This window comes from Prionailurus bengalensis, chromosome E2 (assembly GCF_016509475.1).
Source record: "Prionailurus bengalensis isolate Pbe53 chromosome E2, Fcat_Pben_1.1_paternal_pri, whole genome shotgun sequence".
Lineage (NCBI taxonomy): Eukaryota > Metazoa > Chordata > Mammalia > Carnivora > Felidae > Prionailurus > Prionailurus bengalensis.
Window position 1 is genome coordinate 33,167,595 of NC_057352.1, and position 27,000 is coordinate 33,194,594.

At 51.3% G+C, this 27,000-nt stretch overlaps 1 protein-coding gene across 2 annotated transcripts; it reads left to right on the forward strand.

The window, feature by feature from the left end:
• The first annotated feature begins 251 nt into the window (after positions 1 to 251).
• IRX6 (iroquois homeobox 6) lies at positions 252 to 6,839 on the forward strand. 2 transcript variants are annotated; one of them, XM_043599218.1, is made up of 6 exons: positions 252 to 1,390; positions 2,352 to 2,609; positions 3,310 to 3,419; positions 3,620 to 3,927; positions 4,812 to 5,438; positions 6,386 to 6,839. In XM_043599218.1, the coding sequence occupies exons 1-6, from the start codon at positions 1,346 to 1,348 to the stop codon at positions 6,388 to 6,390; spliced, it is 1,353 nt and encodes a 450-aa protein (XP_043455153.1). In that variant the 5' UTR covers positions 252 to 1,345; the 3' UTR covers positions 6,391 to 6,839. The 2 variants fall into 2 exon arrangements, with proteins under 2 accessions (XP_043455153.1, XP_043455152.1); XM_043599217.1 differs by having other exon boundaries at positions 254 to 1,390; positions 6,383 to 6,839.
• The last annotated feature ends 20,161 nt before the right edge of the window (positions 6,840 to 27,000 follow it).

Sequence of the window (27,000 nt, forward strand, 5' to 3'; positions counted from 1 at the left end):
GGAAGCAACCAAGCGTCGTCTTCGGAGGAGATGCCCAGGGGTGTTCGCCAGCTGTCTGCGGATGCCAAGGGTCAGTTTTAGCGCGTTTCCAGGCCGAGTCCAAGCGGAACTGAATCTTGGCCTCGAGGGGGCGCTATTCGCTCTGTTCGGAGGCCAGAGGCTGCAGAGAAGCCCCTGGGTCGAGACCCTGGCAAAGACCCGGGCCCCGAGAGCTTGAATCTAGCTAGAGTCCTGGGGAGGCTGGGGTGGGGGATCAGATTCCGAAGCACAAAGACGGGCGGGCCAGTGGGAACCACCGACGCTCCCCGGCCGCGGCCCCAACCAGTGCCGGGCCTGTGGCGAGAACAAACTTTCCTGCAGCGGAGGGGCGGGGGAGCCGGGCTGGAGGCTAGTCCCCCGAGCCGCCGCTCTCCTCCACCTGCCTGTGTTCAACCTGCGCCCAGCCTTCGCCCACCCCAGTTCCCTCCCCTCCCCCGCGCGCCTCTGTTCGCTTGGACTCTTCTCTCTCCTCTCCCCTCCTCCTTCTCCCTCTTGCCTTTCTCCCCCACTTTTCTCCTCTCTTTTTTCTCCTATCTCTTCTTTTGTATTCTCTCCCCCCTCGCCGCCTGGCTTGCTTCTCTCCTCCTCCGGGCCGCAGGGGAGGAGGTAAACGCGCTGCGCCCGGGGCCTGCGCGGCACAGAGGGAGGCGTTTCTCCTACTTCTCCCGGGTAATTTGGAGAGGTTGTGTGTGTGTGTGTGTGTGTGTGTGCGCGCGCGCGCGCGCGCGCGCGCGAGTTTAAGGCGAAAAGGGGTAGGATCCAGCGCCAAACACAGAGGGTCAGGGTCTTTGACGTTCCTCACCAGCTGCACAAACCTCCCGGAACAAGTGTGAGCGTGGGTGAGAGTGCGCGCGCGCGCACGGGCTGGCTGCGCTTGGCACGCTTGGTGGCCCGGGGCCCCAGGGCCCGGGGGCCCGCCTGGCGGCCCGGGATTACCGTGACGTCACATTGAGCCTCTGGCCACCTTGGACTGGGACACCTCTGAAGCCTCACAGCCCGGCGCCGCGCCTCACCTTGCCTCGCCACCGCGCGACTTTGGGAACCCGCATCCTCTCCCTTTCCTTGCCCATCCATGGGCCCTTCTGTCTTCCGGACCACGCGGGCCGGAGGGGCGCCTTCTGGAGCGCAGGGCTCGGCAGCCGGACTGCCCTGGGCTCTGCCTCCAGTCGTGCCAAGCGGGCGGAGGACCGGGCGCTGGGCACCAGCAGCCGTGTAAGGAACCGAGGCGGCGCACGGCTGGAGGCGCAGAATCGCGGGGCTGAGGCGGGAACTCGCAAGGGAAGGAGGAGGGCCAGGGACAGCTACCATGTCCTTCCCGCACTTTGGACACCCTTACGGCAGCGCTTCCCAGGTAAGAAGGGCCTCCATGGGGGATGGGGGCTGACACAGAGGAGGGGGTGCCCAGTGCACGCGCCTGCAGCTGAGCGCCCCCCTTTCGCACGAGTCTCCGGAGAAGACAGAGAGAGCAGGGACCAGGGTAATGTACCACAGACCCCTCCGACATCCCCAACCTCTGGCCGAGAACCTTCCACTCCCCCAGTGCAAGCTGGAAGATCGTGTGGCCCGAAACTTGGGCACTAACCACGCGCTAAGCGAGGTGGCTGGGATCTCAGAGATCTTCCAGATAGGCCTCCTTATTGTACAGATATCCGAGGTGACCCGGATCTCTCCACCTCAGCATTGTTCAGTGGTTTGCTTGTTGACTTCTGTACTTATCCTCTCCCTTCTTTGACCGGGTCCAAGCTCTCTGCTTCCGGCTCCTTGGATTTTCCAGATTACGGTGGGTGTTGTGCAGTGACAAGGACTTCCTGGGGACACCCACCGCTGTCCTCCAGTTTCTGCCTAGATTGTGGGGTCTAGTTCCCACTTGACCTCTGACCCGCCTTGGGATCTTAGACAAGTCTCCCTGGTGCTCGTGCCTGATCTCTAAAAAAGGGAGCTGGAGTAAGAGGTGATGGTGGTCGCTAAGCCTAACTTCTAGCTCTGCCTTTGTAAGATCCCGTGATGGGGGCGGAGGAGGGGTGGGCGAGGGAACAAGAGGAGTTTGGCTTCTGTAATTCGGGTTTCAGACCGTGCCATCGCCTCGACCCCCCGGGACTCTGGAGCCTGAGCAACGTTTTAGAAGTACCTATGAGGGCAGTTTGGCTAAATTACGTCTTCAGATCATTTCCATCGCAGCAGAGTGCTCGCTCAGCTCTGGGTGGCATTTAGTTCATGTTGAATGAGGGAGCGATCGGGCTGTTCCGCCGCTGGCTCCCGCCAGCCTGAGGCGCCGGTCTCTGACCTCCGGTGCGCCCCTCTCACCCCCGTAGTTTCTGGTGTCTGCAAGTTCCAGCGCCACTTGCTGCGAATCCGCCCCGCGCTCGGTCCCAGACGTGGCCTCAGGCTCCACCCCGGCGGCCGCTCTCTGCTGCGCGCCCTACGACGGTCGGCTGCTGGGCAGTGCGCGGCCCGAGCTGGGCGCGGCCTTGGGCATCTACGGAGCCCCCTACGCGGCCGCCGCAGCTGCCCAGAGCTACCCAAGCTATCTGCCCTACAGCCCAGAGCCGCCCGCGCTGTACGGGGCGCTGGTGAGTACCCCTGGGTCTGTTCGCCAAAACCCATCCGGCCTGGGTGGGGGGGGGGGCATGAACAAGGCAGCAGCGGGTGAAATCCAGTAAGACGTCTGGGGGGCGGGGGGCTGGAGGGGGACATCGAGGAAGGAGGCGAAACTCCGAGGAAGGGAAACGGTAGGATTATAAAGCGCGGGGGGGGGGGGGCAGTTTGACCCTTTGCAGAACTCCGTCCTGATTACAAAACATCTGTGCTTCGGTTCACTCGTGAGGTAGGGAGCCTCAGTTTACAGACCAGGAAACTGAAATGAAGAGGGGCTCAAACCCCTTGCCCAAAGCCACGAAGATACAGAGGGTCAGAGAATAGCTCTGGAAGGAGAGTGAGGCAGGGAAGGTCCCCAGCTGGTAGGGAGGGGGGACTGGGAGTAGTCACAAGTGGTGACAGTAATAACCCCGAGGAGAGCTCTCGTTTAACCACTGCTTACTCTGCACCAGGGATTCTGCCAAGGGTGCTTCCTCCATACCCTAGAGGTACTGTTGTTATTCCCAGTTACCAAGGGGAAACTGAGGCACAGAGTAAACAACTGTGCCCAAGGTCGCATAGCCAGTAGGAGTGGTAGGGCCGGACTGGACTCCAGAGGTCACGCCCTTAGCAACTATACTGCCTCTTCCCCAAACGTCGTCCTGAATTCTCTCTTCCCACCCCAACCCCCACCAGAATCCACAGTATGAATTTAAAGAGGCCGCAGGGAACTTTACACCTGGCCTGGCACAAGCAGGAGCCTATTACCCCTATGAGCCGACCCTGGGGCAGTACCAGTATGACCGGTAAGGCATGGGGTGCCTTGGTAGCTGGCGTTACAGGTCCTTCCCCGCCTCCCGCCATAGGGCCCATCTGGGAACAGCCTGGGAGGGAGGGTGTGTGAGGAGGGGGGAGCACGGAAGCTCATTTCCCGGCCTCAGACTGTCTCCTGCCTGCAGCCCCAGGTTCTCAGACCCAGAACTGTGAGCCAGGTTCTCCCCCCCAGGTATGGAGCGGTGGAGTTGAGTGGCACTGGCCGCAGGAAGAACGCCACCCGGGAGACCACCAGCACGCTCAAGGCCTGGCTGAACGAGCACCGCAAGAACCCCTACCCCACCAAGGGCGAGAAGATCATGCTGGCCATCATCACCAAGATGACCCTCACCCAGGTGTCCACCTGGTTCGCCAACGCGCGCCGGCGCCTCAAGAAGGAGAACAAGATGACGTGGGCGCCCAAGAGCAAAGGCGGGGAGGAGAGGAGGGCTGAGAGTGGAGCAGAGGAGTCCCTGGGCTGCCTGAATGGTGACGCCAAAGGTACCCAGAATGTTCCCCACCCCACCTTTCGGCTTTCCCAGCTAGATAGCGGGCTGATGGCACTTTGGCGAGCTGCCTTGGACAACAGCGTCTTTGGAGGCACTCCCTGACTTACCCTTGCACTTGTGTTCCTCCCCCACCACACACACACACACACACACACACCTCTAAGCCTTTGCCTGTACAGTTCCCTCTGCCTGGAATTCCCTACATAACTGGCTTCTTCTAGACTTCTATAGTGTGGGCTGGACAAAGCCCTCCCTGGCCACCCAAGCTCACTTAGCCCCCCAGTTATTCTCTATCACATCGGCCTATTGTATTTCCTCTGCCATACCTATCACTGTGGGAAGGCGGTCCGGTCCGTGTCTGCCTCCCCCTGCCAGAACATCACCTCCACCAGACAGTGTCTCTTACTCGCGGCTGTATTCCCTAAATTCTTAATACCCAAGGGCCTAAACGACGTCTGGCCCATAGATGGCACTCCATAAATATTTGCTGAATTAAATAATACACACCAGCTACCTGTGGATGCTGGAATTGGAGGGGAAAATGTCCCCTTGGGTGTATGTCTGTTTGCTTTACGGTGGAGACACTGAGATCCAGGTCGTAGGCAGGAAAAAGCGTTAGTTTCTTTGCACCAGAGAGGAGTCTTCCCAGGAGTGGGGGCAGGGCTGGGGCCTACATTCTTTCCCGGGGGGGGGGGGGGTGGGAGGCAAGCTGGAGCGCTGGGACGACTGTAAGAGACGGTTTTGGCCAGCCTGGTGAGCAACCCCGAGAATGCCCTCAGTCACAGCCATCTTGCTAAAAGCTTCTCGGGGGTGGGCACTCCCGCGGATTTCCCTTGGGGCCTGGGGCTTTTCTCACTCGGTCCTGATTTCCCGCAGATGCTTCTGCAAGCCAGGAGGCCCGAGGGCTCCGGCTGAGTGACCTGGAAGACCTGGAGGAAGAGGAGGAGGAGGAGGAGGAAGAGGAAGAGGCCGAAGAAGAGGAGGCGGTGGCCACCGCTAGGGACAGGCTGGCTGAGTTCCATAAAGACTCGCAGGCGCAGCCAGCACCATACGCCGCCGCGGCGGCTCGAGAGGCCCGGCTGGAGCGCCGGGAGTGCGGCCTGGCGGCGCGCCCCTTCTCGTTCATTGAGCCCCCCGGGTCGGGAGAAGCGGATTTCCTCCGGGCGGAGCCTGGGGGCCCCACGTTGACCCTGCACTACCCGTGCCGCGAGAAACCGCGCATCTGGTCCCTGGCGCACACTGCGGCAGCCAGCGCTGTCGACGGGGCAGCGCCAACCCCTCCCAGGCCGCGAAGTCCCGAGTGCCGTCTGATTCCGGGACCGCCTCCGGGCTCCGGCGGCCCACCCGCCGTCCCCAGAGACTCCGCGGGCGAAGAGTCTTCCCGCGCAGCCAAAGCCTTTGGAAACCACCCGTTCGCCCTGCAGGGGCCGCCGATGAACTGTGCGCCCTGCCCGCGGCGGAGGGAGCCTGCAGTGCGGTGCCAGTACCCGTCTGGAGCAGAAGGTAGTGGGTCCCCAACGGCGCTGGGTGTGTCTGTCCAAAGGACAGGGCTGCCCACGGTGCCGCCCGGCCACTGTCTAGCCTCTCGGCCTCTGGGGCGCGGCCACGTTGGGACCTGGAGCGGGCTTGTCCCACAGAGCTTCCTGAAACAGCAGCTTAGGAACGAAAGCACTAACTAATTCCGCCTCCTTTTGAAACTTAATAGTAATGGGCTCAGAGTGAGACAGTAACTTGCCTAGGGGCACTGAGCAAGTCGTCAACCTAGACCTCTGCGCCCCGGTGCCCAATGTGCTGGCAAATGTGCCAGGTGGGCTCTATCACGACCTTCTGGCAGAGACACCCTTGCCCCCTGCCCACCCCTCCGGGGAGGCCAGCTGGCCCCCTGCTGTGCTTGCACCAAGAGTTTGCTAGGGCTGGGCCGGAACCAGGGCCTTCCAAGAAGCCTGAGAGGACGGGCCAGATACATGCACTTGGTTTAAGGCCAGCGCTTAGGTCCAGCTGGAGCCCTGCCTTGGGCCGGCTGAAACCCCTGGGGAGGGTGGCCGAGGGTTGGGGCTGTCCCTGGAGAGCGCTCACCCCCAAAGGCTCAGCCCCAGCCGGGTGTGACTGCCAATCACTGCCTACTGGCCCTGGCTGGTTCTCTGGCTGTGCCTGGCGGAAGGGAATCGCACCCCACAAAGGGACATTCCCCCCCAGCATCAGGCAGCTTCCGGCAATTACTGTCAGATTCTGCTTTGTAGTAATTTCTCTCAGGATTAGCTCCTGGCTTAGAAAACTGGGTTACGCTGTTATTTGAATTTGCACATAACGGGGTCCGAATGTTCCTTCTAGCAAGCAAATTGCCTCTAGACCTTTGATTCCCTTCGGATGGGACACCACCGACCTTCCATTTCCTAAGAATCGGCGCCAAGCGGCCTTCGGGTTTTAATCAACCTTTCCTCTCTCAGCAGGTTAGCGCAATGGCTGCGATTTGCGGAAGAATCTCGGAAATACGCCCTACTTTTGGAACTCACCTCCACGCTGGGAGACCTTGCCAGGGACTGGGGGCTCTCACTTCGCCTAAGAGACAGACACACAGAAACCCTTACCCCGGCCCTTCTTGCACGCAGAGCTGGGAGTGGCGGGCGGACGTGCATCTCGCCAGACCCGCTGGAGGAGGTGGCGCGGGGCACCCGGGGGAGGGCCGGGTGGGACAGCCGGGCGAGTCTGTCCTGTGCATCCACTCGGGACACCGAGTCGGCCTCCCTCCTCTTGATTCAGGGTCTGCAGCAACTCCTTCTCTCGCTCACCCCCACCCTACCCCCTTTCACTTTGTAACTTCAGCGCCGACCTGGTCCCTAAGGACCACCTGCGTCTTCTCCTCGTCCTTATTCCTTGTGTCCTCAAAAATAATCACATCAAACCAGACCCGTGTGGCGTGTCTGTGCCAGGGGCGCTGGGAGAGGCCAGGGCGGAGGGGAGGATGGAATGAGGCCAGGGATCTGGGGCCAGGGCAGCGTGAGCTGCAGACCTCAGTCCCTCTCACCGCAAGGAGAGAGGCTGGCGAGGTTAAGGCCGAGGCCGTGAGGGCGCCTAACTCTGTCTACCTGACGCTGCCTGTACCTAACTGGCCGAGCAGGGTGACGCGCGGCGGCGGGGTCTTGTGCACTGGGGCAACGGGGCGGAAATGGTGAGGTCGGAGGTCGGGGAGCTGTCTGCATATTTGGAAGCTGCATTTGTTTCCGGGCTTGTACTTGGGTTTTAGTTTCTTAGGAGGACGGGGGATGGGGATAACCTTGGCCGTCCCTTGGCACGCAGCGGGGATCCCCGCGCTCCTCCCGTCCTACAAAACGGCAAAGTGTGACGGCTTGCTGGGTCCCGGGGAGGCAAGAGGAGACATTCTTTTATGGAACCAAGGGTCGGCAATCACTTCCGGTACAGGCCGACCAATGGGAGCCGATGGGCAGGGAACCGGACTCGGTGCCCCGCGGGGAGCCGAGTCTGGAACAGGGGCGGGGGAGCGGAGAGATGGAAAGCCGCCCGCGCCCGGCCTGAGTTCGCGTCCCGGGCCTCTTGGCCTCGGCTGGAGCCAGCCAGGGAGCTGGCCGCTGCCCACGGGGAGAGGCGGAGGTGAACCCGGGACGGGGCTCCAGAGGGGAGCTGCGAGGAGCTGATGCGGGAGGGAAGTCAGGAGAAGGGCAGCCGGGGTGTGCGCCCAAGGACCGGATCCTGGGGGAGCTGCGTCTCCACCGCTGGGCTCGGCCCGGCCCCCGAGACCGGGTGGCTGCTGCTAAATCAGAGCCTGGCACTGCAGCGGGGGGGTGGGAAGCCCCCTCCCCCCCCCAGCCCCCCGGCCCTCATCATCGCATCCTGGGGGGTCGGAGGCGGGGAGATTGTCAGACCTCCCGGAGGCTGCGGAGAAGAAGCGGTTGGAAAAACCGGGGAACAGGCGGCGGACCCCCTCCCAGCCCCCACCTTGTCTTCTTTTTTATAGAATGACCCCGGGGTCGGAAGGGGCTTTAGCGATCAGGGCTTACAAAGGACAAACCTCTTCCCCAGATGAGCAAACTGAGGCCAAGTGGCAGGGCAGGGGACTGGCTCAGGGTCACACGGAATCCGTGGCGGAGAGGGGACCCCCAGCTTTCCACTCAGGGTCCATTGCCTCTTTCCGGTTCATGCTCCTTTCCCTCGCTTCCGCCGGATGATCCCTTCCCTGCTTTCGCTTTGCTCTGGGCACCAGCTGCTCCCACCCCCAGGCTCCCCGGGGGACCTCCAGTCGCCCTCGCTGACCCGCGGCTTAGGGTCCGGGAAATTAAACTGCGAAAAGATAAACATTATTTCCAGTCGGCTTTGCGGGATTAACGCTTGTAATAAAGAGCATTAGCTGGAGGTTTCTTTCAAGGCGCTCTCGACCCCACCCCCTCCTGGGGGGCCAGGTAAACCCCTCCAGAGGCTGCGGAGTCAGCAGAAGCGCCTTCTGAAGGCCTCGGCTGGGAGTGGGGCTCCGGCGAGCCTTTTTGTGGAGGGTAGAGGGACCCTTAGCATCACACCGAGACCCTTGGAGACAGGAAAAGTGAAGGCCAGAGAGCAGAGAGGCACCTGAGCCCCAGGTCGTGTGGCTGATCCAGAGAGTGCAGGAGCTCCCCTGTCCCCGGGGAGGGGGGCGGCAGGGGGGAGAAGGGAGTTCTCCCAGCCATCCAGCCTTTTATGGAACCGTGAGTCCTGGGAAGAGAGGCCCAGGTATCTGCCTGCCTTCCCTCCCACTCAGGAACTCAGGAAGTTGTCTCCCCAGCTCCTGTCTGTGAGGCCTAGTTTCTCCTCATCTCCCCGGACCCAGAGCACCAGCAGGCAGCCCAGGGGTTGCCCCAGGATCCAGGCCTAGATCCTGGCTGGAGACGGTGGGTGTAGGAAGGGCGGAAAAGAGCGGCTGGAATCCCAGAAAAGAGCTTTAGCATCTCAACGCCATGGCTACTTGGCTGGGACTGTGGACAAGCCCCTTCCCCCCCTCAGTTTCCCCGGCTGTAATATATGGGGAAGGATCTAGTTCTCTGTCCCGGTGTGCTGGCCGCTCCAGGGCTGGGGGTGGGCTCCAGGAGTGCGGGTGAAGGCCTGAGAAAGGCACGTCTGAGCCTCCGATTATCCCAGCCTTGGGCCCCCAGTGGCAATCTGTTCCCACCGTCGCTGCCCCCACTGAGAGCCTCCCGCAAATCTCCCAATATAATCTCCCAGAATCATATTTTGAATACTGTCTTGATTAAATACCAGAGCAAGGGGAGGGAGGACACAGCCCCGCTCTCCTCGGCTGATGCCGGTGCCCACCGACGGGAGGCGTGCGAGCTCTGCAAGGCAGGTGTCGGGAAACAAGGAAAGGCGGGGGGTGTCAGGTTGGGAAGGTCTCGAGGAGATGGGCCTCCAAACTTCCTTTCTCTCCTCGGCTGGAGAACACCCACCACCACTAGGTTGAGAGGAGAGGCTGGACCAAGGGAGCTTCGCACAACAGTGGCTTCTTCCGTTATTGATTCATCTCCACTGGGAGTCACTCTCTGCATGGCCCCTGGATTCACTGGATAATCTCTGTGATCACCTTTGGTCCTAAGATCCTATGACCTTGGCAACGATAATAAGAGTTTCTGGACCCCTTCCCCTGTAGCACCCTCAACGCCATGTCCTTTAAACGCTCTGACTCATGTATATGTCACAACCGTGCGAGAGGGCATTATATTCTACTCCCTAGGAGGCCCATCTAATGAAGGAGGAAGCAGAAGCTCAGAAAGATGAAGTAACTCAGTGTCAGCTATTCAGCTAATGAAGTCAAGAAGTTAAACTCTGAATACAACTTATTCTTAACGGCTGAGATCGACTGCTAATGCATCCTATTTTTTTTAACTATTTTTACTTATTTATTTATTTTTTTTTTTAATTTTTTTTTTCAACGTTTATTTATTTTGGGGACAGAGAGAGACAGAGCATGAACGGGCGAGGGGCAGAGAGAGAGGGAGACACAGAATTGGAAACAGGCTCCAGGCTCTGAGCCATCAGCCCAGAGCCCGACGCGGGGCTCGAACTCACGGACCGCGAGATCGTGACCTGGCTGAAGTCGGACGCTTAACCGACTGCGCCACCCAGGCGCCCCTACTTATTTATTTTTAAGTAGACTCCATGCCTAGCGTGGGGCTTGAACTCCCAACCCTGAGGTCAAGAGTCACATGCTGTACCAACCGAGCCATCCAGGCGCCCTGCAACTCTATTATTTTAAGATGCTTTTATTCCATTATGAATAAGAGCCTGTGTTTCTGAGATTCTAAGTGCCTGTGCGTCTATTGTCTCAGGCCACTGGAGCTCCTTCCGTCTCAGGAATGTCCAATGGGAAAGGACTCTTGGTGCTTCCTGGGCACAGCCCGCATATCCTGGCTGAGAGCATCCATCACCTTTCCCCCTGTCCACATGTCCCCGGGACGCAGCTGAGACACCCCAGGTCAGCGTTTGGCAAAATGTAGCCCCTGGATCTCTACCATGAGAATCAGCCCACAGCTAAAGAATCACACTGGGAGATCTGCCTTTGTAACAAGCACCCTATGTGGTCTGGTGGGCTTTTAACCTGGGTAGCACTGGCCAAGCCCTAAGCTCAGCATGAGTGCTTAGAGTCCCTGCTGCTGGCCACAAGTAAATCACATCCCAATAACAGATGCCAACATTTCCTCCCGGATTTAATCTGCATTCATATTCATTCTCCTCATCTGATTCAGTCACCCACACCCATACCCTCACCCCCACCATCCTGAAGCTCAAAGCTTGTAGTGATTGGAGGGGGAAGAGGCCACTCCCAGCCGTCTGAAGACCCGCTAGGATTTCAGGGTGCAAGCAGCATAGGAGTCACTTGTAACCTCGGTGCGGGAGACAATTCTGTCCCCAAACGTGAACATGTGGTCCAGAATCCCTACATACTCGGGAAAAGCCAACACCAAGGATGGAAGACTCTATGCTCAGGCAAATAAAAGAGCCAATGGGGGGGGGGGGTGGCTGGCCTGCCGCCATCTTTTGACGTAGCCATTTGCAGCCTTGGCATTAGAAAGTTCTTCCTTTTTGAACCAATTTCTTCTCCACGTAACTTCTGAAATTTGTCTCCTACCCTCTGTGCCTCCCCTTCCTCTCTCCCCATCTCGTTTGGAGCTTCTTTGGCCCTTATTCTGAGATCAGAGTAAAGATGGAGTCTAATGGGGGTGCCTGAGTGTCTCAGTCTTGATTTCAGCTCAGGTCATAATCCCAGGGTCTGTGGGATCGAGCCCCATGTGGGGCTCCATGCTGAGCATGCTTAAGATTCTCTCTCTTCCTCTGCCCCTCCCCTACTCATGCTCATGTGCTCTCTCTCTCACTCTCTCTAAAGAAAACAAACGGAGTCGAATGGCTATTTACCAGTTATATGGCAGAGGACCCCTCTAGTGATGTCATTTTTCTTCATTACATGTTAAGTTGAAGATGAGGGAGAAACAGTGACCCAAGTCCTTGGACAAGTCACCAAGTGTCTCGGAGACTCAGCTTTCTGGGATGATCATAAACCATGTGGCTCTTTCATGATTTCTCTGGTTCTCTCACTTAGTTGTTGTGGGAACAAGGACTTATTAGATCAGTGTTTCTTGAATTTCGGTTGGTGGCACACCACCTCCCTGATTTCTGCCACGAGTTAGAGAGATTTCATTGAAGCCAAGGTGGCGCCATGTTGGAAATTTTTCAACCTCTTTAATTTCTCACCACCTCCACATTGTCTTCACTTCTGGCACTTCTAGTCACCAGCCATGTGTGAGGCTTCTCCACACCAAGTGACATTCTGTGACGCCAGCTGGGTATCCCACAGTTTACCTCAGGTCTGACACTATCTACGTAGAGATCGCATCAGATCCGCAGGTTAAGGGCTCAGTCCCACGAGACCTCCCTCTTTTTAGGTGCCAGTCACAAGTAGTGGGTCCTCAAGTTACCCACAACATCTGGCGACTGAGCTACAAATCAGGGGTTCCCACAAACCCATCTTCAGGTTCAATTAATCTGCTGGAGCAGCTCACAGAACTCATAGACACATTTACGTTTACCAGTTTATTAAAGGGCATGATTAAGGGTACAGATGAACAGCCAAATGAGGAGGTAATGGGATGAGGTCTGGGAGAGCCCAGAGCACAGAAACTTCTTCTTCTTCTTTTAAATTTTTATTTATTTTGGGGACAGTGCAAGCAGGGGGAGGGGCACAGAGATGGGGACAGAGGATCCTAAGCGGGAGCCCACCAAGAATCAACTCATTAAAATAAAAGACACTCCTATCACCCAGGAAATTCTAAGGGATTTAGGAGCGCTGGGTCAGGAACTGAGAGGTCAAAGACAAAATATTAGAACAAAAGATATTCCTAGTGTTCTTATCACTTAGGAAATTACATGGCTTTTAGGAGCTCTGTGCCTTGGGGCGCCTGGGTGGCTCAGTCATTTAAGCATCCGACTCCGGCTCAGGTCATGATCTCACTGCTTGTGAGTTCGAGCCCCACGTCAGGCTTTGTGCTGACAGCTCAGAGCGGGGAGTCTGCTTCAGATACTGTGTCTCCCCCTCTCTCTGCCCCTCCCATGCTCATTCTCTGTCTCTCTGTCTCTCAATAATAAATAAATGTTTAAAAAAAATAAAAATAGGAGCTCTGTGCCAGGAACCAGGGGCAGATATATATATATGTATATATACACACTATATATATGTATACATATACATATATACTATGTATATGTATATATATGTATATATGCATGTATATATATGTATGTATATATGTATATATGTACATATATATACTATATTATATATAGTATATATATATACTATATTATATATAGTATATATATAATTATAGTATAGTATACTATACTAATTATAGTATAGTATAGTATAGTATATATATATACTATATTATATATGTACATATATACATATATACATACATATATATACATGCATATATACATACATATATGTGTATATATACATATATACATATACATATACACATGTATACATATATACATATACACATATATACATATATACATATATACATGTATATATACATATATACATATATACTATATTATATACACTATATATACACTATAATATAATATAATATATATATACACTCTACTACCACATATATATACATTATACTACTATATATATAGTGTATATATATAGTATATTATATTATAGTGTGTATATATTATAGTGTGTATATAGTATGGTGTATTATCCCATATGTATATGATCTGTTATCTTTGTGTAATCAGAGGATTGAAATATATAGTGTATTATATTGTATGTAAATGTAATATGTATACTGTATATATTATACTATATATATTGTATATATATACTATACATATATATAATACATGTATATATATTGTATATATACTATATATACTGTATATATTATACCATATATAATGTATACAGTATACATATTATATATAGAATAAATATTATATACAGTATACATATTATATTTAGTATAATATATATAGTAATATATAGTATATATATAGTGTATATACCTATATTATAGTGTAATATAGAATGATGTATTATCCCCATATATATAGTGTGATGTATTATCCCCATATATATATGATCTGTCACCTTTGTGTCATCAGAGGATTGAAAGAGAATCGAAAAGTGGATAGTTGGGGTCACTCTGAGATCCAGCATTATTTAACGCTGTGACCACCGTTAGTGGTATGCTGGTGGGTGCCCATTCCACTCTTTGGTGAATTAACCCGTATTCGTGTGGAGGGTGACTATTACGAGACCACGAGAGACTGACATCTTCTCTCGTTGCCTGGGACCATCTCCAAACGCCAACGTAGCTTTATTTAAGACATTAGAGAGTGGGCCCTAGAACATTGATGCCAACAGTGATAATGGTGACGAGTCTAGAGCAATAGTCCTCAACCTCTGTGGTTCATTAACTAAGCTAGAAAGGTCTTTTGTTGTGTTTCAGTTTTTTATACCAAACCTGGGCTATATACCCCAGGCCACTAAAATCCCAAACCGGCAGTCGTTGATTTTGTTGACGGATCTGCCTCTCGGGTAGGGTTAAGCGAGGATGGTTTGTCTCTGATCCGTGCGGGAGGAGAAGGGGCAGCTCGACTGGAGCTCAAGGATCCACTTCCAAGGAGGGTCTGGGGCTCTGCCCCCTGCAGAGGTTTCTACTGTCTCCAAGGGATGCTTGAGGTGCCTCACTTCATGGCAGCTAGGTTCCAAGAGCAAGTAATCCAAGAGGTCTGGGTGGAAGTCACAAGGTCTCACAACCACCTCAGGATGGTCATGAGCATTGGGCAGTTACCACATAAGCATTAGCGTTGTGCCTGGTCCCTGGTGATCATTAGCTAAAATGCCCACCGCAACTCCTCTTCCCCCACTACCCTCCAGCTTCCCTGGCCTCCCCACGCGGCCTGGAATCACTGTGGTGTCCCCACCCCCAGCAGCCCTGCCTGCGTCGACCGTTATCCCCGGTCCGTGTCGGAGCTCACGCGTGTCCCTCTCACCTAGAGCAAAGACATGGGGTCATTCAGCCGGGTGTCCATTTAGGGAGAAACCTCACCAAGTAGATTTTATGAATTGTGCACACTTCCCCTTATCAAGATTAATGGCACCATTGCCCACGGTCGGTCCTTCTGTGGTCACAGCTAATGACTTCAACCCTCAACACGTTTCCTCTGCATTTGCCTCAGAAAATCATTCTGAACAGCAAGACTGCTTTAATAGCCACTTGGTACTAATGATGCCTTTTAAGTGCATAAAGAGAATCTCTAAGTACCAAAAGGGAGGCCCATTGACTGGTGACAACAGCTATTGACATTGACATTGGAGGCAAGGTCAGAAAGCTGCCGACCACGGGGACTGTTACTGCGGGCCTGACAGTGGGGATTTTTTCAGTACATTGGAAAATTCCTCATCATGCCCGATCGCTCCTCAAACGCACACGCTACCAGCACCATTAACTGAGGCCTGTTACGTACACGTCAGAGCTTTCCAGCCTCTACCTTTCATTTCGCCTTCAAGATCCAGGCCGTTTTCGAACTTGTACTGTGTTCCATTGATACTTCTCTTTAAGTAGACTCGCTGTCGTGTTTTTAAGTAAATGTTTTTGAAAGGAAGCCTCAGATTGCTATCGGCCGGTTATTTCTACCCTTCCCTTACCGTGAGGTCACTGTGACACGCTCAGCTGTTCAGGAGGCAGCTTGGTGGGGCGACTGAGAATGTGGAAACGGGCCGAGCAAACTGAGTTCACGGGGTGGCCCCACGGCTTGGTACCCGGGTGATGGTACCCAAGTGCCTTAAGCTCTCTGAGCCTCGGCGTTTTTGTAAATAAAATGCGGTAAAGCTAGAACTTGGAGCGCCTGGGGGGCCCAGTCGGTTAAGCGTCTGACTCTCCATCTCAGCTCGGGTCTTGATCTCAGGGTCGTGAGTTCAAGCCCTGACTCGGGTTCCACCCTGAGCGCGACGCCTGCTTTAGCAACAACCACAACAAGAACTTGGGTCAGGGGGTGTCGGTGAGGACTCACTCCGTTGATGAACGTTAGCTATTTAGCTCAGAAGCTGGCGCACGTGCTCCATAAATGTTGGCGATTCCTGTGTTAACGCGTTCCAGTGCGGGTGACCTTCCTGGGGAGTGTCCCGCAGCCTCAGCTTGCCAGTCGTGTCCGCGCAGAGATCGTGACGCGGACTACAGTCCCAGGCGTCCGCTGCGAGGTCCCAATTCTGTCAGCAGAGAGCTGCTCCCGGAGACGGAATCCTGGCGTGCGGGGTCGCTCTGTGACCAAAGCTTTTCTTGTCCTTGGGAACCGACCTCCTTCCTCACCTCGGCGTGTGTTCCTTTTCATTACCGGCTGTTGTCTCCACGCCAGGCTCCCATCTCGGGGACAGCAAGATCCAGTATGTGGCATCTGCCATCTTGTCTGGGCCTTGGTCATTCATCTCCTTATTCCGCGGAAGTCCTCGGTTCTGCAATGCATTGGTTCTTGGTCTCGCTTTCTGCTAACTTTTTTGGTGCTGGTCTCTTAGTGCTCAACATCGGTGGGCTTTCCTTAATGGGCAGCGTGCTGGGCATTGAACACAGGGGGCCGAAGGGAGTCTGGCGTTATTACATTTGTTAGGAACTGAATTCCCAGACACACGTTCAAACTGAAGCACAGATACTTCACATCCGGGGTGGGGGCAGCGGCCCTTTGACTGTGGGCAGAGGAGGCAGCGCGGGGTGGGTGGGGAAGGAAGCTCCTTGCATGGTTCCTCACGCACTCTCCACGGCTCGTCCTCAGCTCCTGTTCAGCCCCCTCCCATAACTGTGACATTTGACATATGACACCCATGAGTTTCACTTGACCCCTTTGTCGGGTGCCATTAAATGGCCTGAAGTTAAAATGTTAATTATCATTAATCATTTTTTATGAAATGGCTTTGCCAAGCCATAAATTCAGCGGAGAGAGGCCTCTCATGAAGCTGCCAGTTCATGGAGTACTGACCGGCAGAGAAGGCACCCGCCTACCGGGATGTTTCTAGAGGTGTAAGTTACAAGAGAAACTGAAGGCCTGCAGGTAGGATGCGGTGACAGCGACCAGGCACTGAAAAGAAAGAGAGGGCAGAATGAAATCGACCTGGGAGGAGACACCGAAAGCGGCCACGGCAGGGAACAGGCAGTTTTGTCCACCGTGCTCTCTGCCCCAAGCTCAGTGACTGGTTCGAGGTAGATGTCCCAGAAAACCCAACGTGGAAAAGTGAATGAATGAGAACGGAGACAGGAAGGTCAGAAAAGGAAGAGAGGAAAGGATCCAGGGAAGCGAATGTTTTGCAGAAAGTTGGACGGTAAACCAAAGCCATATGAAGAAAAATGAGCCCCAGATTCTGCCCTGGATTCAAGATCCTGGGCCCCTGAGTGTTTATGGATAGGTTTATTTATTTTTGGTTATATATGCTGAAGGGTGATTTATCTGCCTCATTCCTATTTAAGAAAAACCTGCCCGTGGTTAACAGTGCTGTGCCGTGCACTTGAAAGTTTCTTAGGAGAATAGATCTCACGTGAAGGGTTCTTACCACAAAAACAAAAAAGAAACAAGCCAACAAAAAAAGGGACACAAGAAAACTTTGGGAGGTGATGGGTATGTCTATTACCTTGAACATGATTATGGTTTCACTCCTGCACGTATATGTCTAAACTCGTCAAGTTGTATCCATTAACTATGTGCAGTTTTTGTATATCAATTATGCCTTAATAAAACCGTTAAAAATAATCTCATTAAGGGCGCCTGAGTGGCTCAGTCACCTAAGCTTCCGACTTCATCTCACGTTATGATCTTGCGGCCTGTGAGTTCGAGCCCCACGTTAGGTTCTGTGCTGACAGCTCAGAGCCTGGAGCCTGCTTTGGATTCTGTCTCCCTCTCTCTCTCTCTCTGCCCCTTCTCCACTCGCACTCTGTCTGTCTCTCTCTCTCTCTCAAAATTAAATAAACATTAAAAAAATTAAAAGGTGCATATTACCATTGGAAAAATTTTTCAGAGGCGCACCCCAAATACAGGTGCATTTGTTTGTTCCTAAATTACATGTACATACTAATGATAGGAGTGTATACGATGTGAATATATACAAAATATTTATTTAAAAAAGATAGAAAGTAAGCAGAAACTCTAACATGTGCATCTGGTATCCCCGAGGATCATATCCAACTACACCCCCGCCCCCGCCTCGGGAAGCACTGGGTACTTTTTGGAGAAAGCCAGCTCTAGAATCAACATGGGGCGCCCCACTCCGCCCCCCCCCTCTGCCCGGGGGGCCGCCAAGTTCCAAGAGCTGGAAATAAGAACTCCAGGGTCAAATCCGACATCTGTGGAACACTGCACAGCACTGTGAAGGTATCGATGTACAACCTCCTGGCATTGTTTCTCTAGCACCTGCCGCTTCCTGGCTAAAGTCTTCACATCTCCAAAGCTGCACTGCGGTCTTGGCTTTAAACTCAAACAGCAGTGGTTTTATACTTTTCGGGTTTAATCTAATCAGACAGATGGGGATCACAGTATGGATGAACATCCAGAGTATATTTACCTCAACCCCACCCTGAAATGACCATGGCTCTCACCTTCCCGACAGATGCCAGGTCCCTGTTAATTTCAGACCATCAGAGGGGCACCGACAACTTTGCCATTCATCACTAGTAAATCATTCGTCATTACTACATGGATACGCACAGAAAAGTTACTAGATGAAGTTGACTTGGGCCCGCCTCTGTTGGCACCTCTCTGGACTTAATGTTGCGTGGTTTCATTTTTCCCTGGGCTTCTGGTACCCACATTAGAGATGATGACAAAGGCTTGGCCACTTTGCCCCAGTTTGGGATAACTCTAACAGTCCATCCCAGCTCTCATAGAATCCACTGAGGTTTTTTCCAACCACATCACAATCCAACTTCTCCCTCTGCCCAGTCCTGCTTCCTTCACTTCTCACCTGTCAAGAACACTCCCCAGTCAACCTCAGAGTCTCAGAGTCTGCTTCTCGGGGAACTCGCCCTGAACGTTCACTCTTTTTTACAGGCCAGGAAACTGAGACCCAAGGAAGGGAAGTGATTTACTCAAGGCCCCACGGGTGGCGGAATCAAGAGTTAGGACTGGAATTCAGGTTTCTTGACTCATGACCTTCTACAAGAAAGGAGAGTGATTTTTTTTTCTGGCTGGTACGTGCATGGCAGGACTCTACCTGAAGCCGTAAGGGATCCAGAAAAGCATCCACGGTCAGTCACATGGAATCCTAAGTCCTTCTTAGATAGGATTTGCTCTCATTCTATCTTTCTTTGAAAACTCAACTGCACAAGTGATACGTGAATGCACTCTTCTTTTTTAAAAAGTAAAAACCCTTGAATTAACACTAAAATCGTGATGTGGGTTTGGGTAAAGCTAGTTCCCAGCACAGATGAACACTGAAATCTCAGTGGCTTAACAGAGTAGCAATCTATTTCTTGCTTTCATGAAATCCAATCCGGTGTTCCTGACCTGCGAGCGGTTGTCTCCCAGGCAGAGAGGTCCAGGAACTTAGCTTCCCTATCTGTGGCTCCGCCATCTTGAAATGTAGCTTCCAGGTTGCAGAGGAAGGAAAAAGCAAGAAGGGTTGCCTGTTGGAAGGTGGTAACGCGTTCTTCACCCCCTTTCCACTGGCCAGATTTTAATCACACGGCCACACTTAACTGCAAGGAAAATGCTGTGTAGCTGGGTTATCAGAAAGGAGAGGAATAGGTTTGACCACGAGTCAGCCAGTCTTTGCCACAATCCCCTTTGACCACATGCCCCACTCCTCAAAAAATCCTGGTCTCTTCTTCCCCAGAGGTAGGCACTTCTGTCAGTTTGATGTGATACCTTCTAAGCCTTTCTTTGCATGACATAAATATGTATAAGTCCATGCAGACCTACGGAGGTACCGTTGGTGTTTGCGTGTTTCTTTCATAAACGGTATCAACCTTACAATTGAGCTGCACCCAGTCATGAGTAGAAATATAGCCCATTCTTCTTCATTGCTCACCAGTGATCCAAAAGGTGAATTTCTCAAGGTGCATTTAGCCCATCTTCCAGCTGATGAACACTTGTATATTTGTTTTCAATCCCCCCCAGCCAAATTTAATCTTTATAAACACTGATGGATTAAACATCTTATACGCACCTCCCTGGGCACATAGGCAAGCGTGTCTATTCGAGTGGGATCTGAACAGCACACTAGGAGGATCATGGGAATGTGCTTTAACATTTTAACAGATGAAACTGTCCCCTAACGTGACCCTAACTGGACATGTCCCCTCTCTGCAGTATATGAAACTGCTCATATCCCACACTCTGAACACAGTATTGACAGATGTGTAAAGGTTGACCACACTGCCATCACTACCCGACTTGGATGCCCCCAACATTTTAAAAATATCTGTCTAAAAGCCAACCACACCCTTACATTTCAAACCTAACATGTGCGCCCACATTCAAATTGTGTCATGCTGATAGCATTTCCTCAGCCAGCTTTATACTTAAGAGTCACAGACGTCAACTAATTTGAGGCACGGTTTTAAAACACTGGGCAATTTTTGATAGGGCTCTGGTCTGGAGATCCTGTACCATTATAAATGGAATCACAGGCAAAACCCAACAACTACGAAAGGTGGGGTAATCCGGGAAATATCAAAAGAAGTTACTGTGATAGACTATGGGTGCACATGTAAACAGGAAGGAGGAAGCTACCAGAAGTCAGCGAGTAGCAGGTGCAGTAACTAAAAGCAGATAAAAGGATCGATTTCCCCCAACAGGGGCCAAGGGGAAGGCCCCTAAGCCATACGGATGCTTGGGGAAGGCAAGTCTTGGAAAAAGTGGCTTCAGAGATGCATCAGTGAAGATTCTCTGGGGCGAAGCAGCAGAAACCTATACTGGTTCACTTTGAGCAAAATAAGGAATTGATTGGAAGGTTCTGGAAGGACTCAGAGGATGGAGGGGAAGGTTGCAGAACCGGGCCTGGAAAAGTCACCCACCAGAGCAGCTCTGGAAGTCTGAGCGATAGGAATTGCTCCTCAGCCCCTTCGGTTGGGCTGCCAGAGGAACGCGGCTTCTCTGCTGTCGGTTGAAGTCCCAGGGAGACAGAATCCTTGTTGGACTTGCTTGGACCATGTGTTCCTCTGCACCTTCCTTGTTCAGGCTGAGGAAAGGCAGGGCACCTTGATTATGATGTCCCACTACCTCTATCCCGTGGGACAAAGGTAAGTTCTCAAAGGGCAACTGGGGTGCTGTCTCAGCCATCGGGAAGCAGAGGGCCCCCTTGAAGCGGTGACTGCAGAGAGGTTAATACAGCACTATTTACAGAGGTGTAGACTAAGGGAGCCGGGGGGGGGGGGGGTGTTGCACCCAGAGACCAGCAACAATGGAAAGTCATTACCACCTCTCGCTGGAAGTCCCTAGGAAGGGAGTTATCAGTAGAACAAGAGAGAGCTGTAGGAGAGGGGCTGCCTGAACGAGCCAGCGTGGTAGAGAGAGGAACAAGGAAGCCACTGCTGAAGAGTAATTCAACAGGAGTGTACAGAGAAGCTGAACACCCAATCCTCCCTCGTCAGATCCTCCGGGTTCCTGCTAATCCTCTCCAGTGGAAAGCCAGAGAACAAGGGAGCCTGGTGATGCAGACTGTAGAAGTCAACCTCCAGGGACACAGAGCAGGGGAAAGAATGGGAGCATGAGTGTGGAGGGGTGGCTGGGAAATACCCAACACAGGTGCTATGTTCAGAAGAAGAAGGCTGCAGCACAGCCCTACTGCGGGAGGTCACAACAAGGCCAGAAGAATAGCATCAAACAGGTGACAGGAGTTAGAAGAATGGGATCCACGGTTTCCCAGCCTGGAAGTCAAGAAAAGCAACAACAACAACAACAACAAGAAACTGCAGGCCATATTAGATGAGAATTTCAACTGCATGGAAATAGATGACTTTGCTTCTTATTTTTAAAAGCCTGGCTTCATTAAGGTGATTGTACCCAATACATCGATGTGCCTTTTTTTTTCTTCCTATGGAGAAAATGAAACCAGGGAGTAAAGATGTTTGAGGCAGTCCCAAGTGTCTCCGGCTGAGTACCTGCGACAGAGAATGAACTGTTTATCTTTGTCAGTGTACTGAATATTGAAAACTCTAATGCAACAGTGTGGACCATTTTGTCACCACCACCCCCTTCTCTAAAGAATAATAGCTAATTGGAATCCTAGTGGAGTAACAGCCATAAAAGCAAGGCTCTTAGCTGAGATTGAGGGGAAATACCACTTTAGCAATTACACTTCCTTTATTTGTCAAAGGAAGGGATCTCTGCCCAAAGACCTAGTCCCTGGCAAGTATGCGCGAAATTACAGAAATGGAATCCAAACTGATGGGTTGGGGGAAAAGGCACGTGGTGTTTTCCAGCCCACGTTACCCCTGTGTCTTTAATGTTTTTGCGTTTTGCAACATGTTTTCATGGATGTTTTTTCACTGGCCCTCCCAACTGGCCACCCTGATGAAGGTTGGTATCTCCCTTCCACGGCTCGAAGAAATGAAGGTAAGGAGGCTCTCATAGCCAGCATCACAGGCTGCGTTGCCCTCGGAAGCCAACTCTAAAGCAAGACTTGAACACAAGTGATTTATTCGGAAGGTGGTCCCAGAAGACATGGGGAAGCAAGACAGAGAAGGCAAGGCAAGGACCTCAAGGTGTATTGACAGATGAGCTACCTCTGTGGGCAACTGGGTCATTACCCCACCAGGAACCCCTAAGAACAGATGTGAAATATGCCTTGAACTTGTCCCACTCAAGGGGGAGCCAGCTGGGGTATAAACCCTCTGTCTCCCATTTGTCCTTCACTTCCAACTTGCACACAGGGGGTACAAGTCCCCAGCACCCAGGCCTTGCCAACTTGCAGCCAAGAGAAAGCCCTCAGCTGCTCCCAGTAGAACACAGCAACGGCAGGTACACAGAAGGGTGAATGTCAAGGGGAAGAGGAGCCGGGCATTCCCCAGGCAGCAGCGTGCCCAACCCCTTCGTCCTTGCCCGCCTCTCAGCAAGAAGGCGTCTTTAGCCTCCTCTGCAGCTAAGGGCGGCTTTGTTGTAGCCAAAGAGGGGCTTCTGGGAAAGACTTGTTTCCTGATACAGGGAAAGAGATATATAAGGAGACCCCTCACCTCCTGGCCTCCCTGTGTTTCCTGCCTTTGGATGGGTCATGTGACATCATGCGGCATGGGGCGACGGCGCCCGCTATCACCACAACTGCGACCCCAGCGTCATTTATATTCCGAACAATACTGTGACCGCACACGTCCAGACTTCATGTCACGTAGGCGATGACTAGTCCTGTGGTTTAAGCCGCTATCGGTTGGGTTTTCTGTGACTTGCCGCCCAAACGCATTCCTAACCCGCACAAAATTTGATTTTGTCTCTGAATACAAAGCCTGCACCCTTGTCCGTGTAACTCTTTTTCCTCGCCCGCTAGGTGTTGTAAAATATGAAGGTACATCTTTGCCTTACATTTTTTTAACAGTCAAAAGAAGGGTGATGGTTTAAGCAGATAGAAACGTCAAAACTTTTTGAGTTGTGTGATTGAAAGAATTCAAATAGAAAGCATGTTGTTGTTTTAATAAATTAATTGATGTTGTTGTTGTTGTCAAAGTTCTTTTCAGCTTTTCTACCTCAGACTTCATCCCGGATGTGATAGACTCCCTCGACGCACCCCCTTCTGTTTACCCCCCTCCCTGGAAACAGTTCACGAATCAGATGTAATACAGGCCAGTCATCTGTGGTGGGCAGAAGGGGCAGAGGGTGACTTTTAGAAGAAATCAAGTCCAGGGGCGCCTGGGTGGCTCAGTCGGTCAAGCGCCCGCCTTTGGCTCAGGTCATGACCTCGCGGTTTGTGAGTTCGAGCCCCGAGTCGGGCTCTGTGCTGACAGCTCAGAGCCTGGAGCCTGCTTCAGATTCTGTGTCTCCCTCTCTCTCTGCCCCTCCCCAGCTTGCGCTCTGTCTCTCAAAAATAAACACTTTAAAAAGTTAAAAAAAAGAAAAGAAGAAATCAAGTCCAAGGTGAACGGAAAACAGCCAGAAGTATACACAGAGCCTTACCAATAAACAGTAAAGCGTTGGCTGCTTAAGGAATATAGGGCAAGCCTTGGCACGAGAGGGGACAGAATAGGGAGTCTTGGATTTGGCTAGAAGCACAGCCAACTACAGACCCCGGGCCCTTGGATAAGTCACTGCTCGGTTCTCACCTCGGCGAAATCAAAGGCCTCTGCGGTCCACCTCTGATACACTGGGATTCCGGTAACGCCCTGATTTATCTTTAGCTTCAGGTTCGGTTTTTAGAGATCTGTTTTCCTCCAAACCGAGTGCATCCGTAATCAGAAGCGGCCACCAAAGACATCACATGCCACTCCCCAATCTGTATTCCAAATATTAGTTGGGGGAAAGGTGCTAGAGACACAAAAATGAATCAACCGTGCCAGCAATGGCATCCGTATATTTTAAAAATCTTTGGGTGCTACAAAGACAAGCAACATGTTAATATGACATTTACAAATCACCCCCAACCACTCTCTAATTAACTTATTGTGTGCCTTCTCTAAACTAACATACACAGAATTAGAGGAGAAACACTTATTTGTTCTGTTGCTAGGGAACCGATATCATTTGCAGAGTGAAAAAAAATCATTAGTATACTTAAGCTGAAATTCTATTTATAACAGCCAGATTGAAAACACGAGATCAAAGTCTCAGCCTTATTTTTTTTTTTCCTCCATTCTTAAGGAAGCAGCCCAAAGCAGCAGCGTGGTTGTACCTAATACATAATATTCGCAAAAAGTTCTGGAGCCTTGGCTGCTCACAACGGCTCCAGAGTTGGTCATCGGGACAAACCCGAGGAAGGTCAGAATTGTACGTGGGCGGGTGGCTTCGTTTGACGTGACCGCGTTGTGTAATTCAACACGTACCTGGATTCCAAGTGATTTCCTTGCTGACTCTCGATTTAAAAGACGGAATTTTTCCCCCCACTTCTCTTAACGAATTCCTTCATTTATCGTTCTCGGGAGACGGTGGAAAGAGCTCTGATTTAGAGTCAGAAAACTCTGGGTGTGAACCTTAGGACACCACCCCTGTTTTGGCTGGGTGACCGCAAGCAAGGGCCATCGCTGCTCTGAGCCTCGGGTTTTTTACCTGCAAAGGGAGCCCGGGATTGCCAGCATCAGGATGAGGAATAAAAGAGAAAATGGGTCAGGGGCACCTGGGTGGCTCTAGGGGCAACTTCAGCTCAGGTGGTGAGCTCGCAGTTTGGGAGTTTGAGCCCCGTATGGGGCTCTGTGCTGACAGCTTGGAGCCTGGAGCCTGCTTCAGATTCTGTCTCGTCTCTCTCTCTTTCTGTCCCTCTCCCACTCGTGCTCTTTCTCTCTCCTAAAAATAAATAAACCTTAAAAAATAGCAAATATTTTAAAAATTTTAAAAAGTCTGGGTGCCTGGGTGGTTCAGTCGGTTGAGCATCCAACTCTTGGTTTCAGTTCAGTCATGATCCTAGCGTTATGGAACCGAGCCCCAAGTTTGGCTTTGCACTGAGCACGGAGACTGTTTAAGATTCTCTCTCTCTTCCAGGGGTGCCTGGGGGCTCAGTCGTTAAGCATCGACTTCAGCTCAGGTCATGATCTCACGGTTTGTGAGTTTGAGCCCCGTGTCGGGCTCTGAGCTGACCAGCACAGAGCCTGCTTCAGATTCTGTGTCTCCCCCTCTCTCTGTTCCTCCCCCGTTCGCACTCTGTCTCTCTTTCTGTCTTTCAAAAATAAATAAAACATTAAAAAAAATAAGATTCTCTCTCTCCCTGCCTCTGCCCCTCTCCTCCATTCTCACTTTCTCTCTAAAATAAAAATAAATAAAAACATAAGAAATAAAAAGTCACTACTAAAAGAAGTCAACTAAATAAACATGGGGATCTTATACGTCATCAAAGTGCCATTTCAAATTGACGGGGAAACTATGGCTCATTCAAAAAATAGTGCTGACCTTTGGTGGGAATGCAAACTGGTTCAGACGCTCTGGAAAACAGTGTGGAGGTTCCTCAAAAAATTAAAAATAGATCTACCCTATGACCCAGCAATAGCACTACTAGGAATTTACCCAAGGGATACAGGAGGGCTGATACATAGGGGCACTTGTACCCCAATGTTTATAGCAGCACTTTCAACAATAGCTAAATTGTGGAAAGAGTCTCAATGTCCATCAACTGATGAATGGATAAAGAAATTGTGGTTTATATATACAATGGAATACTACTTGGCAGTGAGAAAGAATGAAATCATGCCATTTGCAGCAACGTGGATGGAACCGGAAGGTATTATGCTGAGTGAAATAAGTCAGTCACAGAAGGACAGATATCTTATGTTTTCACTCATGTGTGGATCTTGAGAAACTCAACAAAAGACGATGGGGGAAGGGAAAGAGAAAAATAGTTACAACAGAGGGGGAGGGAGGCAAACCATAAGAGACTCTTAAATACAGAGAACAAACCGAGGGGGATGGGGGGCTGGGGCAGAGGGGAAAATGGGTGATGGGCATTGAGGAAGGCACTTGCTGGGATGACCACTGGGTGTTGTACGTAAGCGATGAACCACGGGAATCCACCCCAAAAACCAAGAGCACACTGTATGTTAGGCAATTTGACAATAAATTATTTAAAAAAAAAAAAACCCAAATCAAAAAATAGTGCTGAGAAAATTGGCTAAATATTTGGGAAAAAAATGAAATTCATCATTAATGCTCTCTTTACAACTATTACAGAGGTCTCAAATATTTGGATATAAAATGTAAAACCCTAAAACAACTTAAAGGGAACCTAAATAATTTTGTTTTACCAAAAGGGCAATCCAAGTCTATTCTCCATGTGGCATACCACCCAGAAACCATTGAATAAAAGATGAATCCATTTGAATACGTACAAATATTTTGTGTGGCCAAAAAGAAAAGACAAGCTGCAAAAATATGGAGAGTAAAATACAGGAACACTTCGTCTTTTGAAGAAGAAACGTTAATGGATAATGCAAGTATAAATAGCTAGTTAAACTTCTTGGAAAGTTAGAAAACGCAGAGTAAGCGATCAAGCACGACTTTTCCCTCTCTGCATTGGCAACACGAAAGGTTGGCTCACGCGTTTGAAATGCAGTAGGGCGTTCGCGCGTTCTGTTGGGAGAGCGTGTATTTGTTTCAACCTGATTTGGAGTCACTGGCCATAGCTATCAAATTCTGAGCCAGAAGTCTCCATTCCGGGAATTTTTCTCATGAATAAACTCAGACAATTGTGCAAATATATTCACATGAGTATGTAGCAGCCAAAAAAAAAAAAAAAAAAAAGGAAATAATCTCAATATTAGGGAAGCTCCTTAAGTGTATTTTCGTACGCTTAGAAAATGGAATAGTAAGTGACAAAAAATAAAATGAGAAAAATGATCGGATAGAGGGAGATACCACAGGCTACCTCCTGTGGAATGCTCAACATGTGTTCCTTAACAGA

Excerpts from the sequence above, each read along its gene's own strand:
- IRX6 (XM_043599217.1), top strand. The coding sequence starts at position 1,346 with ATGTCCTTCCCGCACTTTGGACACCCTTACGGCAGCGCTTCCCAG. Across the intron at positions 3,420-3,619 it reads GGGCAGTACCAGTATGACCG|GTATGGAGCGGTGGAGTTGA; the intron begins GTAAGGCATGGG and ends TCTCCCCCCCAG. Across the intron at positions 3,928-4,811 it reads CCTGAATGGTGACGCCAAAG|ATGCTTCTGCAAGCCAGGAG; the intron begins GTACCCAGAATG and ends GATTTCCCGCAG.